We start from the raw sequence: 17,565 nt of genomic DNA, 5'->3' as shown, positions 1-17,565 counted from the left end.
AATTCTTCCTAGATGACCAACTAATCACCACGTATATTATTATCACGGTTAAATCATGACACATATATAAAATTTGAATTTTAAATTTAAATTTTACATAATTACTATAAATTCAATTATGATAAGATATCCAATGATGGTGTATACAAGATTGATATTTTTGTTTTGATTAATTCTTCCATTTTTTCCCAAGTCTTTGGAGAACTCTAAATCACACACTCTGGGATAGTATTTTGCTGGCGTCCCTTTTTTTTGTTGGGGAGGGAGGGGGGGTGTTTCTCACATATTCTGTTGTCGTTCAGAGTAAAGAGAATCAAATAGAATATGGATATTAAACGGTGTTGCGAGCGATTGAACCCCTATGTTACCAGCTCTAGAATTGCTTTTGATCATAATTTGCTGAAAGAGAAACTGTAATTGCCGATTCTTATGTGGTATTCAATTTCCACGATGAAAGTGCTTTTCATACGAAGCAATCCATTGCACGCCATCATCCAACTGCATTATACACATCGCCCCTGGTTCCTACATCATTTTCCCCCAACTTCTATGGCTAATTAAGATTTAAACTCCAACAATTCATGGCGTTTCAGATTCAGGGCCATGCACAACAAAAGCACTCAATGACTCGATAGAACTTACCTGTAGCTCTTTGGTATAACTTGTGTTCCGTTATTCAACTAGAGATTGCTCAAATAACAATCAACTTTTGTCTAAGACCACACAATCAAGTCTTATATATTGATGGAAGCTACATAAGTGCTTCATTGCCTCACGTACACTATGATTAATACTGTCAAACTGTACAACTTCATCATAGTATTTGGCTATAAGGTGCCTGCAATTATGTTTTCCTCAGGCCAGTTCTTGTAATAGCTTGAATATGAAGGCCTCCTTTGATGTGCAGTGTAAACATTGTTCTGTAAGTTACCCTTGCTGCATCATCACCTAATCTGAACTTGTAGTAGTAAAGAAGGGCCGCTGACAGTATCTTCATCTGGCGATAAGCAAAATCTTTGCCTAAACATGTTCGAGGTCCAGCCTGAGAAGGGAAATTTGGTAAGTTAGATGATCCACGATTGTTGATCAAACGACATGCCTAGAAAAATAAATTGTCAAAGGATGCTACATACATGGAAAGCTACGAATTTGTATGGCGATTCAGGTTGGAAGATTCCATTCTTGAGCCATCTTTCAGGTCGAAAATCCTCAGCATCTTCTCCCCAAATGTAAGGCATCCTGCCCATCGCATAGGACATGTAGTAAACACCATCCCCTTGTTTCACTTGAGAACCGTCAGGAAGAATGTCATCAGCATCTGCGCACCTTCCGTCCTGTAATTTACAGAATAGAGAGCTATCAACAGGACAGAGATGTCAATTCCAATGCAAGACTTCATGATGCAGTAGTACGAAGCGTCTGGATGGGAGAAGCATGTGTTAATCATGTTTCATCATATTGTGCAGGCAGTTGATGAGCTCAGGCAGAAATCTTCATAAACATTTGCATCTATTGACTGGATTTGTGTGTTGAAAATGTTTAAAGTGATTTTGTCATAGTTCATGAGCCTCTACCACTTTGCATCCCAGTTTCTATTCAAATTTCAAAGTCCTTTGTTTAGCAAACGGTTCAGAAAGTATCCGGCAGAAACACATTATAAGTGAAAAGAAACAATCATCCAATAGATTTCATGAAATTCAAAAGTAATTACCACTGGAACTCCAGGATATAGCCTCAAGGTCTCAGTCAGGGTTGCATGAAGATAATGCATCTTCTCTAGTATTTCGTCAGTAATACTTGCCATAAAATCATCAATACTATTTTCACTGCACTGATTGCCTGTAACATCTTTCACCTCCTCTGCAACTCTTTCCTGGATCAGAGGGTTCTTGCAAAGCATATAGAAAAACCATGAAAGAGTGTTTGCAGTAGCATCTTTTCCTGCAATCATGAAATTCAGAATAATGTCCCGTAGATATTGATCAGTCATCTTCTCTGGATCCTTCCTGCTTTCCACCAGAAACCTTGAGAGGATGTCCTCCTTATCATTCTTGAAGTAGAACATCAAGATGATAATCAGTTTCTAGCATGGTTCATCCTCAGCATATTCATTTCTCATGTAAATGTAACTACTTTACATGAATCCAATTCATGTAGTTACTAGATCTTTCCAATGTGAAATGTTGCCATCCCCCAGGGAAAGGAGTGGGGGGGACTTCAAAAAAAGCCTCCATCCTTAATGTTTTGCCTGTTTAAATCTAGTCAATATACTTCAGTTCTTTCTGACTGAAAAGCTAATGATTTACCAGTTCTTCCAGCATGAATGCATTTTGCTGAAAGGAAAAGGTTGATGTATTTTATGGTATTGACTGTTGGGATCCTGCATTAGAGGATGGTTGTCTACTGACAGTTTCCTTTTGTTGTGCTCACAATTTACAGCAAGTAATATATGAATTACAATGCGATTGCAGTATACTCACAAAATCATTTCGCAGCTCTAACAGTTTCCTCTTGGTCTTGATCAACTCATCTACGAAATGATAGATGACTTTGATGTTCTGTTTAAGGGACGCTTCACAGCCAACATTGAGGTACCGTTTGAGCTTCCAGAATGGATCGACATAGCGCCAGTATATTAGTTCATTTGCGTCATCAAAGGCCCTGATAAATTTGGTCACCTCGTCGCCTGATCCTTCAAGGCAATTCAGATCTACTCCAAATCCAACTTTGAATATTGAATCCAGCGTGCATCTCATTAGCAATTCCTGCAAGGAAGCAGCTCCACAGACAAGATTAAGTGAGAGGAAAAGTTAAAAGAAATTAAAAGGAAATGTGAATCTCAACAGAAGCTAACCATTTATTTTGGTTATTATCAAAATAATCAAAAATTTTTTGGTATATCTTACTCTTGACTAAAGAAACCAATCATTTCAGATTGGTTTGCATTTTTTAAATGAAGAAAAACGGAATAGCAGAGTCCTGAACATGTCATTCAGCATTAAAAAGTGAACACAGTCAGTGATTTGGAGTTTATCTTGATGGAGGAATTCCTTTAAATCTACAATGAAGTTTATGCAACAAAATGTTGAAGTGAGCAAAAATAACATGGATTTGCAAACATGTCATTGCTGGACAACTTTATAGGTTTTGATCACTGATCAGAAGCTCATTTAATATTCTCTTCAGGTAAGTACAGAAGGAAGTGTTGCCAGCTGCTAATCACGCAACCATATCAAGTAGCTAAAATATAAAGGCTCCAAAAAGAATCAAAGGCGAATTAACAACCAGATCATGCTAATTGTAAGGACCTTCGTAATCTACACTTCGTTGACTTACATGTATGTCAAAAATTTGGCTGGCCTGAGAAAGCTCACCAACTTTTGCAACCAATTTTGCTGCGTTTCTTCTGAAAACTGTGCAGCTGAAATCTCTCAAAACCCTTGTTGAGAACTCAAAGCTTGCTAGCTTCCTCTGCTGCCTCCACTTCTCACCATCTACAGCAAAGATTCCTTGGCCAAATAAGTCTGTTACTATATCTTGATTATTTGTGCCTATTGAATACTTATAAAAGTTGGTTTTAAGTATGTGCTCGACATTTCTCGAATCAGTTGTGTATATTTCACTCTGATCCGGGCCAAGGAATCTAACAGTGGGTTGTCTTTTTGCCAGTTCTGTTTGGTAATCGTAGAGTCTGTCTAAGTAAAAGAGTTCATGAAACACAGTTCCAACCACTGGCGGGTATTTCTTGTTTCTGATAAATTTTTCGATGAAAAATTTGAGTACCAAAGCTGCAACTGGTATCAATAGAACCAGCGTTAAGGTTAAAACGGTGATGAAGATTGAATAGAGGACATCCATATCTCTGCAGAAGGTCATCAAGAGGGGATAATGATACCTGAAAAGTCTACCAAGTACTAACAACTAACATTTTTATACAGAATTATGTGTCAAGACACGAAATAATCTATTTTGCCCACCAAGGACAAAGAGAACAAAGGATTTAGCGAGCAATGCCAAGTCTTAGGTTGCATCAGCAGGTAGTGAAAGGGACAATGACCCCAACTTTTTGTTACATAAAACAATCCAAAAAAACAAGGAAAAAAAGGGTAAAAAACTTGGGGAGTCCCTAAACTATTGTCGTTGTTTACATTTGGCCCTTTATCTAAATTTTATTTTCGATTGACCCTTAAACAATAAATATTATTAATAAACTAGTTGAAAATCACCAATTACAATTTGTCTGACAAAGTAATCTACGGCATAAAATAAATAGAATATATCACAAATATATCTTATCTGAAATCATTAGATTTAATAGAGTTACAGAATATGAAAGATTACATTGTGAATCACAAACTATCATATCTAACCAATTATAAAAACTGTTCCATAAATATCTATGCATACCTATTCCCTCAAATTTGCTATTTAACTGGTTCAGTCTCAAAACTGATGCTGAAATACAACATGTGAAAATCCGTTAACTAAGATAAAAAATAAATATTTTGCAAAAAAGTTTTTCCTTTAATTTCCATCTTCTGCTGGCTAACTAAGGGTTGAGCTTTTCCCACTTTATCTTGCTGCCGCCGGATGGTCTTACCTTAACACTACTACTTCCATTATTTTTATTTTTGATAGTTATAGCAGCAAAAAAAATTTCTTTATTATTTTGTTTAATGAATTTCTAAAAGTAAATCCTAAAAGTTATTTTTTAATACAATTTTATTTGGTAAGAATGCTTTTTAATCTTCTTAAAACAAGTTCAAAGTTAGTTTATTATCGTGAATAGAGGTCAGAAAGTCACGCAAAATAAAAAAAAAAAATTGTTAGAGACTATCACCAGGAAGCAGAAACCATGGTGTCCTCAACAATGAGAAAATTGAAAAAATTTAGTTGGATACTTGTAAAATTTTAATGCACGTTGCATTGCAAGATAACTTCCCAACATCCGACATCTTTAGCTTCCCTTTGTCTAAATTGTTATTAAAACAACAAAAGGATCATATTTTCTTTTGAATCGTTTAATTTTTCTTTCATTCTAGTCATTTTTTATTTGTTTTGTTTTTCTTTTTCTTCTGTTTTTCCACAATAGACAACTGTTTCTTCCTTGTAACATAGTTTTCATAAATTTAGTTTTCCAATTCATGTTTAGTTTCTAAATTATCCAACTAAAATCTCTTTCTTGCTTTTCACTAATTGTTGAACTATATTCATAAGATTCTATTCAAGATAAAAAATTTACTTCAATAAATTTATGTTCCTAGATAAAATTTAAAGGCCAGTTTTACATGAGTGGCCATAAAAAAGTTAAGAATAGAAAAGGATCCTGGAAACATAATGTAGTCATTAAAGGTATTAATATTAATCTAGAATAAATATATGCCAGCAATGTTCATCTTTGGACGTATCTTCTCGGATCAGTGAAAAAATATGGCCTTCAGGAGAGCCTTGAACTAGATCTTTGGCATCACACGCATAACAACTTGTTTCATCTTTCCCCTTTTTTTATATTGTTTTCGGGCCTCTTTTTAGTTAGAGAGCTTCTAAGTTTTAAAGCTGAAAACGAAGAAAAGAAGGATTTGAAATCAAAATAAAAAGTTGCCACTTAGTAATGTGACACCATATGCATTACACATTGTTTAATAATTTTTGGATAGATTTAATTAGTACCATTATCGAATCGAACTGTTCACGAGTAACTCAATCAAAAACTCAACTCGAATTCGAGTTGACCAAATTTGAGACGAGTTCAAATAACTTGATAGGCCTAACAAGTGGAGTTCAAGTATCCAGCAGCAAGGCTGGAAAACTCATGGAGCCTTATTGAGTTTTTTAATTTTAATTCTTCAATATATATTATTATTATAAAATTACTCTTGTGCTCAAAAGAGTGATTGAATTTATGAAATATTTCAGGTCATACGAAATTTTTTTGAAAGGCGATAATGTCTTTTCGCTAAAAAATTTTCAAGAAAAATAAAATTTCCAAATCTTCCTGATTCAAACCCGATAAGGCTCGCATTTACTTGAACCCATGCGAGTCGAGCTCGAATTCTATGAGCAATGCATTGAAATCGAGCTCCAATAATACTACTCGCTCGAGCTCGAGTATCCTTCTTGCATGTCGACTCAATTACATCCCTAGGTTCAATGTACAACAGTTGCATGGCAGGCTTTAAAATATCCCCCAAAACATTTGTTTTTGCTCATTTTATATCTTTAGCGTTTCTAATCTTGTGGATATATTGGCATCAATGGATCATCTTCTATGTCATCTAAGTAAGATGACTATTTTATTATATTAAACTCAATATGATTTAAGAAGATGCAAACCGAGTTGAGTTGAATCTAAAACATTAACAATGCAATTAGTAAACTAAAATCTGAAATAGAATGCCTACTCGGTAAACAACTCAAACACAAATTTTACCCAAGCACTATATTAGTAATGTGAACAGATGTGTGTATAAGATAAAGTACGTCATAATTAAACTCCCATAACTCCTCAATCGCACTTCAGTGAACTTGAACAATCTTTACCTTCTTGGTTGCCGGGCATGGGAGACTTCCCGGTTACGATGAAAGACCCTCTCAAGTCAAAACATCTTCATTTGGATTTTCTCCAAGGAAAATTTGATAAACTCAAAAATGCTCCTACATTCTTGGACATCAAGAAAGATTCTTGGACAAAGTAATCTACGGCATAAAATAAATAGAATATATCACAAATATATCTTATCTGAAATCATTAGATTTAATAGAGTTACAGAATATGAAAGATTACATTGTGAATCACAAACTATCATATCTAACCAATTATAAAAACTGTTCCATAAATATCTATGCATGCCTATTCCCTCAAATTTGCTATTTAACTGGTTCAGTCTCAAAACTGATGCTGAAAGACAACATGTGAAAATCCGTTAACTAAGATAAAAAATAAATATTTTGCAAAAAAGTTTTTCCTTTAATTTCCATCTTCTGCTGGCTAACTAAGGGTTGAGCTTTTCCCACATTATGCTGCCGCCGGATGGTCTTACCTTAACACTACTACTTCCATTATTTTTATTTTTGATAGTTATAGCAGCAAAAAAATTTCTTTATCATTTTGTTTAATGAATTTCTAAAAGTAAATCCTAAAAGTTATTTTTTAATACAATTTTATTTGGTAAGAATGCTTTTTAATCTTCTTAAAACAAGTTCAAAGTTAGTTTATTATCGTGAATAGAGGTCACAAAGTCACGCAAAATAAACAAAAAAAAAAAAATTGTTAGAGACTATCACCAGGAAGCAGATACCATGGTGTCCTCAACAATGAGAAAATTGAAAAAATTTAGTTGGATATTGTAAAATTTTTAAATGCACGTTACAATTGCAAAGATAACTTCCAACATACGAGCATCTTTAGCTTCCCTTGTCTTAAATTGTTATTAAAACAACAAAAGGATCATATTTTCTTTTGAATCGTTTAATTTTTCTTTCATTCTAGTCATTTTTTATTTGTTTTGTTTTTCTTTTTCTTCTGTTTTTCCACAATAGACAACTGTTTCTTCCTTGTAACATAGTTTTCATAAATTTAGTTTTCCAATTCATGTTTAGTTTCTAAATTATCCAACTAAAATCTCTTTCTTGCTTTTCACTAATTGATGAACTATATTCATAAGATTCTGTTCAAGATAAAAAATTTACTTCAATAAATTTATGGTCCTAGATAAAATTTAAAGACCAGTTTTACATGAGTGGCCATAAAAAAGTTAAGAATAGAAAAGGATCCTGGAAACATAATGTAGTCATTAAGGGTATTAATATTAACCTGGAATAAATATATGCCAGCAATGTTCATCTTTGGACGTATCTTCTCGGATCAGTGAAAAAATATGGCCTCAGGAGCGCCTTGAACTAGATCTTTGGCATCACACGCATAACAACTTGTTTCATCCTTCCCTTTTTTTTATATTGTTTTTGGGTCTCTTTTTAGTTAGAGTGCTTCTAAGTTTTAAAGCTGAAAACGAAGAAAAGAAGGATTTGAAATCAAAATAAAAAGTTGCAACTTAGTAATGTGACACCATATGCATTACACATTGTTTAATAATTTTTGGATAGATTTAATTAGTACCATAATCGAATCGAACTGTTCACGAGTAACTCAATCAAAAACTCAACTCGAACGAATCGAACTGTTCACGAGTAACTCAATCAAAAACTCAACTCGAATTCGAGTTGACCAAATTTGAGACGAGTTCAAATAACTTGATAGGCCTAACAAGTGGAGTCCAAGTATCCAGCAGCAAGGCTGGAAAACTCATGGAGCCTTATTGAGTTTTTTAATTTTAATTCTTCAATATATATTATTATTATAAAATTGCTCCTGTGCTCAAAAGAGTGATTGAATTTACGAAATATTTCAGGTCATATGAAATTTTTTTGAAGGGCGAAATGTCTTTTTGCTAAAAAATTTTCAAGAAAAATGAAATTTCCAAATCTTTCTGATTCAAACCCGATAAGGATCGCATTTACTTGAACCCATGCGAGTCGAGCTCGAATTCTATGAGCAATGCATTGAAATCGAGCTCCAATAATACTACTCGCTCGAGCTCGAGTATCCTTCTTGCATGTCGACTCAATTACATCCCTAGGTTCAATGTACAACAGTTGCATGGCAGGCTTTAAAATATCCCCCAAAACATTTGTAGTAGTGTTAAGGTAAGACCATCCGGCGGCAGCAAGATAATGTGGGAAAAGCTCAACCCTTAGTTAGCCAGCAGAAGATGGAAATTAAAGGAAAAACTTTTTTGCAAAATATTTATTTTTTATCTTAGTTAACGGATTTTCACATGTTGTCTTTCAGCATCAGTTTTGAGACTGAACCAGTTAAATAGCAAATTTGAGGGAATAGGCATGCATAGATATTTATGGAACAGTTTTTATAATTGGTTAGATATGATAGTTTGTGATTCACAATGTAATCTTTCATATTCTGTAACTCTATTAAATCTAATGATTTCAGATAAGATATATTTGTGATATATTCTATTTATTTTATGCCGTAGATTACTTTGTCCAAGAATCTTTCTTGATGTCCAAGAATGTAGGAGCATTTTTGAGTTTATCAACTTTTCCTTGGAGAAAATCCAAATGAAGATGTTTTGACTTGAGAGGGTCTTTCATCGTAACCGGGAAGTCTCCCATGCCCGGCAACCAAGAAGGTAAAGATTGTTCAAGTTCACTGAAGTGCGATTGAGGAGTTATGGGAGTTTAATTATGATGTACTTTATCTTATACACACATCTGTTCAGATTACTAATATAGTGCTTGGGTAAAATTTGTGTTTGAGTTGTTTACCGAGTAGGCATTCTATTTCAGATTTTAGTTTACTAATTGCATTGTTAATGTTTTAGATTCAACTCAACTCGGTTTGCATCTTCTTAAATCATATTGAGTTTCATGTAATAAAATAGTCATCTTACTTAGATGATATAGAAGATGATCCATTGATGCCAATATATCCACAAGATTAGAAATGCTAAAGATATAAAATGAGCAAAAACAAATGTTTTGGGGGATATTTTAAAGCCTGCCATGCAACTGTTGTACATTGAACCTAGGGATGTAATTGAGTCGACATGCAAGAAGGATACTCGAGCTCGAGCGAGTAGTATTATTGGAGCTCGATTTCAATGCATTGCTCATAGAATTCGAGCTCGACTCGCATGGGTTCAAGTAAATGCGAGCCTTATCGGGTTTGAATCAGGAAGATTTGGAAATTTCATTTTTCTTGAAAATTTTTTAGCGAAAAGACATTATCGCCCTTCAAAAAAATTTCATGTGACCTGAAATATTTCGTAAATTCAATCACTCTTTTGAGCACAGGAGCGATTTTATAATAATAATATATATTGAAGAATTAAAATTAAAAAACTCAATAAGGCTCCATGAGTTTTCCAGCCTTGCTGCTGGATACTCGGACTCCACTTGTTAGGCCTATCAAGTTATTTGAACTCGTCTCAAATTTGGTCAACTCGGATTCGAGTTGAGTTTTTGATTGAGTTACTCGTGAACAGTTCGATTCGATTATGGTACTAATTAAATCTATCCAAAAATTATTAAACAATGTGTAATGCATATGGTGTCACATTACTAAGTGGCAACTTTTTATTTTGATTTCAAATCCTTCTTTTCTTCGTTTTCAGCTTTAAAACTTAGAAGCTCTCTAACTAAAAAGAGACCCAAAAACAATATAAAAAAAAAGGGAAAGATGAAACAAGTTGTTATGCGTGTGATGCCAAAGATCTAGTTCAAGGCGCTCCCTGAGGCCATATTTTTTCACTGATCCGAGAAGATACGTCCAAAGATGAACATTGCTGGCATATATTTATTCCAGATTAATATTAATACCCTTAATGACTACATTATGTTTTCCAGGATCCTTTTCTATTCTTAACTTTTTTATGGCCACTCATGTAAAACTGGCCTTTAAATTTTATCTAGGAACATAAATTTATTGAAGTAAATTTTTTATCTTGAATAGAATCTTATGAATATAGTTCAACAATTAGTGAAAAGCAAGAAAGAGATTTTAGTTGGATAATTTAGAAACTAAACATGAATTGGAAAACTAAATTTATGAAAACTATGTTACAAGGAAGAAACAGTTGTCTATTGTGGAAAAACAGAAGAAAAACAAAAACAAAACAAATAAAAAATGACTAGAATGAAAGAAAAATTAAACGATTCAAAAGAAAATATGATCCTTTTGTTGTTTTAATAACAATTTAGACAAAGGGAAGCTAAAGATGTCGGATGTTGGGAAGTTATCTTGCAATGTAACGTGCATTAAAATTTTACAAGTATCCAACTAAATTTTTTCAATTTTCTCATTGTTGAGGACACCATGGTTTCTGCTTCCTGGTGATAGTCTCTAACAATTTTTTTTTTTTGTTTATTTTGCGTGACTTTGTGACCTCTATTCACGATAATAAACTAACTTTGAACTTGTTTTAAGAAGATTAAAAAGCATTCTTACCAAATAAAATTGTATTAAAAAATAACTTTTAGGAATTACTTTTAGAAATTCATTAAACAAAATAATAAAGAAATTTTTTTTGCTGCTATAACTATCAAAAATAAAAATAATGGAAGTAGTAGTGTTAAGGTAAGACCATCCGGCGGCAGCAAGATAATGTGGGAAAAGCTCAACCCTTAGTTAGCCAGCAGAAGATGGAAATTAAAGGAAAAACTTTTTTGCAAAATATTTATTTTTTATCTTAGTTAACGGATTTTCACATGTTGTCTTTCAGCATCAGTTTTGAGACTGAACCAGTTAAATAGCAAATTTGAGGGAATAGGCATGCATAGATATTTATGGAACAGTTTTTATAATTGGTTAGATATGATAGTTTGTGATTCACAATGTAATCTTTCATATTCTGTAACTCTATTAAATCTAATGATTTCAGATAAGATATATTTGTGATATATTCTATTTATTTTATGCCGTAGATTACTTTGTCCAAGAATCTTTCTTGATGTCCAAGAATGTAGGAGCATTTTTGAGTTTATCAACTTTTCCTTGGAGAAAATCCAAATGAAGATGTTTTGACTTGAGAGGGTCTTTCATCGTAACCGGGAAGTCTCCCATGCCCGGCAACCAAGAAGGTAAAGATTGTTCAAGTTCACTGAAGTGCGATTGAGGAGTTATGGGAGTTTAATTATGACGTACTTTATCTTATACACACATCTGTTCACATTACTAATATAGTGCTTGGGTAAAATTTGTGTTTGAGTTGTTTACCGAGTAGGCATTCTATTTCAGATTTTAGTTTACTAATTGCATTGTTAATGTTTTAGATTCAACTCAACTCGGTTTGCATCTTCTTAAATCATATTGAGTTTCATGTAATAAAATAGTCATCTTACTTAGATGATATAGAAGATGATCCATTGATGCCAATATATCCACAAGATTAGAAATGCTAAAGATATAAAATGAGCAAAAACAAATGTTTTGGGGGATATTTTAAAGCCTGCCATGCAACTGTTGTACATTGAACCTAGGGATGTAATTGAGTCGACATGCAAGAAGGATACAATCTTTACCTTCTTGGTTGCCGGGCATGGGAGACTTCCCGGTTACGATGAAAGACCCTCTCAAGTCAAAACTTCTTTATTTGGATTTTCTCCAAGGAAAAGTTGATAAACTCAAAAATGCTCCTACATTCTTGGACATCAAGAAAGATTTTAGGAGGGCGGTTGAACATCAAGAAGCCATTTGCAATCAATACCAGGCTCTGCAACATGAAGATGATGAGGATTATGTCAATATGGAGGAGCTTCATCAAAAGCTTGATGAGGCATGCGCTGCAACTCACCTACTAGAAATTGCGTACTCCCAGTTTAGCAGTGAACAAGATAATGTGCAGAGGGAAATTGAGGAGCTTAAAGACAGTGTAATGGCTGAGTTTGACCAGGAAATTAGGCAGGGAATGGTGCATTGCAGGGGGAGGGATGACGTGGTGGCTGTCAAAGCACTTTCTTCACTTGTAGGTTTTGCAGCCAAAGTGTGTGTATATGAAGGGCAAGACAACTATTTCGTTGAACTTGCAGCTGAAAATTTAAACTTAGGAGTGACATTGATTCATGCAAGCATGCAGTCTCGTGAGTGTATCCAGTATTTGGCTGACTTGGAAAAAGACGATGAATTGAGGATGAAACTGGAAAGAATGCTTAAAGAAAGTCCCTGGTAATTTACGCTTCTTTTTTTATTTTAACAAGAATTGGATTCTTGTTCTGTATTATTCTTTTCTTGATTTTAACAAGAATTTAATTCTTGTTGTGTATTAATTCTGCCCTGTGAGCATCATGCATGTTATATTATCTTTTGCCGTTATAACCTGCTGGACTCAGGAAAAGAAAAGTAGCGTTGCCATTCACCTCAGTGTAAAGACCAAGAATTTTGCTGGATTGGTGCATTGTTGCGGCATCTTTTCTGTTCTTGAGTCTCTTGTAGTGTTGTGGATTTCTGCCTTTTAGGATGTTTAGTATAATTTGATTATATCCTTGTCGATTTCATCATGGAACATCCTAGTCAAGGATCCGAACTGGAATGGAAAGAAACCTTTCTCTTTACCATTTCTGAAGGTGTTACTAAACTCAAAACCAAACTCATGGGCAGTGACAATCTCACTATTGACGATTTTGTTCGTGAATCAACGGGAGTAATGCCTTGAGTTTTTTTTTTTTTTTTGAGATTTTTGGAGTGAAAGTGATTAAGAATCAGCTGAGGACTACAAAATCCTGTCTTTGAATTGAAAAACAAAGTTCAGAAGAAGGTTGAAATCCAAAATTTGCAATTACTATTTTTTTTTTGACATTTATCTGTGGTTATGGTTATGAATGATGCTCTAGGTTTTAGATGCTAAGTTGATACCCCTGTATATCCACTTTTTTTATCGAGACTAATTTAGTCTGTTCAACAGAATCCCCTTGGGTGCTGTTCTTGCTGAAGGAAGTGACTTCCAATAGCTTCATACAATGTTATCAAGGACCATGAATATTGTGGAGAGATTCGAATTGGCCTTAATTTCACGCGTGAGGTATGGTACAAATTTATATTTTATGTACTCAAAGAACTTGTTCTTGGAAAGGCACATTAGATGTAAGATGAATTTAGTTTTACAGCAGAAGTTTACCAAACAATATACGACTAAACTGAAGAAAAATTTTCTTCTTTTGGCCATTGCAGGTAGGGAAATTATGGAGCAGATTAGCCAGAAAACAATTTTTTGAGGATTGTATGGCTCTGGAGAAAATTAACCAGAAAACAAGAAGCAACTTTTCAAATTAACCAGAAAACAAGAAGCAACTTTTCAAATTAACCAGAAAACAAGAAGCAACTTTTCAATGTTTTTTTTAACTGTTCAAGTATGTGTATGTGCACGATTTTTGAGGATTACTATGTGGAGGTCCATTGACGACTTTCTCTGTCTGAGCACAAGCAGAAAGCCATCAGCTAATTCTATAAGCAGACTCATCTAATGCAAGTAAATGGCAACGATGCTATGAAAGAAACTATAGGATTAGAACAAAAAATTGTTGTAGAGGTTTTTATTTGGGCCGTATAAGTTTTTTTTATCTGGTGTTTCACTTGTTGATGTTTTTTTTTGGGCGGTATAGTTCTTGGGAGATCGTGGCAGGTTTTCTCCATGTCGAAGTACTATTTCTTGCTCTCCGACAAGGACATATTATGGGGAGGGAGAGTGTTGATTGTCGCTTCTTTTTCTTTTGCTCTACATGAACATTGAGGGGGTTTTTTCAATGACAACCCAATTCAATTTATATTAACTTTAGTTGCCTCACATTTTACTCCGTAAAAATAAACGTACAAGATGTAAAGCAAGCTTCTCAATTTATTTATTTTTTTTCTCTAGTTTAGTGACTTGTCTGTAAGGAGCTGAGGTTAGCTCCTGATGATAGTCCTACCATCCTACACAGAATTTATGAAATTAATTTCGGTGTTAAACATGATGCAATCCCTCAAATTAACATATTGTTCTGCCTTCAACACATTTCTAGGTTTAGTGGGGGAATTGATATTGGCTATTTCGTTTTTCCAGATCAATCTAAGCCCTATCTGTTTGGATTTATTTTTTTTCTTGGTTGTTTTTACAAGATTTTTACGTATTTTCTAACTACTATTTTTTCATCCTTTTTTCTTTCCTTTTCTAAAAAGAAGAAAATGTTGTTCATACTAAATGTTTTTTCTTCCACTTATTATGTCTTTAATACAAGCGATGTGATTTTATATATAAAAGAAAATTGGTAACCGGATGCCATTTGGGGAAAATCATTAAAATCAAGTTCGAGGCTGCAGGTAACTTTCAACCTATGTTTTAAGACTCGGATCGGGTACCGACTTGGTCGAACTCAGGGGTCAGGAGTTAATGGGTTCGATCGGGATTGAACCAGATGATGTCATAAATAAAAATTATTTAAAATTAAAATATTGTATGTAAAATACCTAAGAGTATGTTAATATTAATAAAGGTATTTTCATATATATTTGATGTTTTAAATATATTTAACAAGAAAATACAAAGAAATTAGAATGATCAAATAAAAATTTATATATTATTTAATGAACATTAACAACTTTAGAATTAAAATTATGGACTTGATTGAAAGATAACATCAAATTTTAGGACAGCATTTATAAAATATAAAATATTTGAGATATATTAATAATTTTTAACAACTTAGGGGTCAAAACATAATATTGAAAATATTTGACCTTTTTTAAAAAATGGCTTTGACTGAACCGGTTCTTTCGATTTTTTCCGATCAAATCCGATTTTTGACCGAATTTTTACTCATCCGATTTTTTAGAATAACTCGGACCAGATACTTGGCGGTTCCCGGTCCAATCCGAGTTCAAAAACACAGCATCCAACGAAGAGAGAGAATGTCATAATGCATTATTAGTCAAAAGTAATCCCTAAAAAGAGAGGAAGAAGAAGATGACGATGATGATGATGATGAACGGAATAAGGTATACTCCTGGAAACACACTGTTTGGACCTGATGATGATGATGATGTGTTGATGACTCAATTGATTAACATAATTGGATATCATATTATTTTAAATAATATTTCGCTTGCATCATAAATACATTACATAACCAACCTTTTTATATTCTCAACCACTTTTTTATCTTACATATATCACATCACAAAAAAATAGTACAATAATTATTTCAAATAATACTCTATATAAGCACCATGTAATAAGGGAAAAATATCTATATGTTGTACTCTATATATGTACTAGATTATTGCCTGATGGCCCTGACCTGTAGGGTCAGGTTCCTAGTTGCACAAGTAGAACAACATCCTGTAAACTGTAAAGTTCGACCAATGTTGTGTGGTAGACTCAAATGGAAGGGCAAGAGGGTTGGCAATGCTGTGGAAGGAAGAAGTAGAAGTGGTGAGCATTAAACAGGAGAGTTTTCTCATAGAGATGAAAATAAATGATACGGAGTCAGGTAGCGAATGGTGGCTAGTGGGAATCTATGCTAGCACAGATGAGAAAACAAGAAAAGAACAGTGGAAAAAGATAGAAGAAAAAAAGAGGGAGTGGGGGGAATATTGGGTACTGGTAGGGGACTTTAACGATATAAGAGATGGAGAAGAAAAATGGGGAGGGAGAGGGAGACAAGAAAGTAGTTTTAAGGAGTTTAATAGATTCATTAAGGAAAATGAGTCGATAGATATAGGCTTTGAAGGGAAACCATGGACATGGTGTAATCAATGGGAAGGAGAGGGGGAAGTAAAAGAGAGATTGGATAGATGCCTTGCAAGTGTTAACTGGTACCAAATGTTTAAAGGAGCTGTGTATAACCACATAAAAAATGAAGCATCAGATCATAGCATGCTCCTAATGGATACCAACCCCAATTAGAGAAAGGTAAAAAAAAAAAAGTTCTACTTCGACCAGCGATAGGTCAGGAATGGGGAAATCAGAGGGGTGATAGAAAGAGCTTGGGGTTCGGAGCATCAAGGTTCGAGAATGTTTAAGGTGACAAGAAAGATAAAAGAGTGCAGAATGGCTTTGTTAACATGGAAGAGGAATAACAGCTTGAACTCAGGAAGGCAGATTACGGGGATAAAAGAGAAAATTCAAGAGTTAAAGGTTAGCAACAATTTAGGAGAGAGGGGCCAAATAGCAGAGCTGAAGTTGCAACTTAGTAAAGCATACCGAGAGGAGGAACTATATTGGAATCAAAAGGCTAGCACACGGTGGTTACAGGAAGGAGACAAAAACACCGCATTCTTCCATGCTAGTGTCATGGCGGCGAGAAAACAAAGGAAAATCACATGCCTGCAGAAGGATAATGGAGAATGGTGTAAGATGGAGCATGAGTTGAGAGAGAAGATGTATGGATATTACAAACAGCTGCTTACTACTGGGAATGTGCATCAAATAGAGAAAACACTGCAGGGGGTTCCCACTACTATATCAAGATAGATGAATGAACACCTGATCCGACCTGTGGAGGAACAAGAGATACATAGAGCACTCTTCTCAATGCATCCAAATAAATCACCTGAGACAGATGGTATGTCTCCACTTTTTTTCCAAAAATACTAACACATTGTTAGGATGGATGTGGTGAATGCAATGGCGAGTTTTTTTCACACTGGAAACATGCTGAAAGTTGTGAATGAAACTTTGATTACTTTGATTCCTGAGGTAGAGAATCCAATCAATTTGACCCAATACAAACCTATTAGCTTGATCAATACTCTTTATAAAATCATTTCAAAAGTGCTAGCTAATAGATTTTAAGTTGTGTTGAACAAATGCATTAGTGATACCCAGTCTGCCTTTGTTCCGGGTAAACAAATTGTTGATAACGTTCTCATTGCACATGAAGTGATGCATTTTATGAAAATTAAAAGAAAATGAAAGGTTGGTTTCATGGCTATTAAGCTTGATATGTCTAAAGTCTATGACAGGGTTGACTGAAAATTCATAGGAAGAATGATGATGCATATGAGCTTCTGTCCTA

The 17,565-nt window shown here is 34.2% G+C and overlaps 1 protein-coding gene across 1 annotated transcript; it reads right to left on the bottom strand.

Annotated features, from left to right (window-relative positions):
• Positions 1 to 542: 542 nt before the first annotated feature.
• Positions 543 to 3,880, bottom strand: LOC113772123 (cytochrome P450 704C1-like). Its single transcript, XM_027316682.1, has 5 exons — positions 3,337 to 3,880; positions 2,481 to 2,765; positions 1,712 to 2,050; positions 1,134 to 1,334; positions 543 to 1,042 (listed from the first exon to the last, which is right to left on the bottom strand). The coding sequence occupies exons 1-5, from the start codon at positions 3,874 to 3,876 to the stop codon at positions 845 to 847; spliced, it is 1,563 nt and encodes a 520-aa protein (XP_027172483.1). The 5' UTR covers positions 3,877 to 3,880; the 3' UTR covers positions 543 to 844.
• Positions 3,881 to 17,565: the final 13,685 nt, after the last annotated feature.

Source organism: Coffea eugenioides, chromosome 5 (assembly GCF_003713205.1).
Source record: "Coffea eugenioides isolate CCC68of chromosome 5, Ceug_1.0, whole genome shotgun sequence".
Lineage (NCBI taxonomy): Eukaryota > Viridiplantae > Streptophyta > Magnoliopsida > Gentianales > Rubiaceae > Coffea > Coffea eugenioides.
Note: the sequence above shows the minus strand (reverse complement) of the source record. Positions and strands in the feature narration are given on the sequence as shown.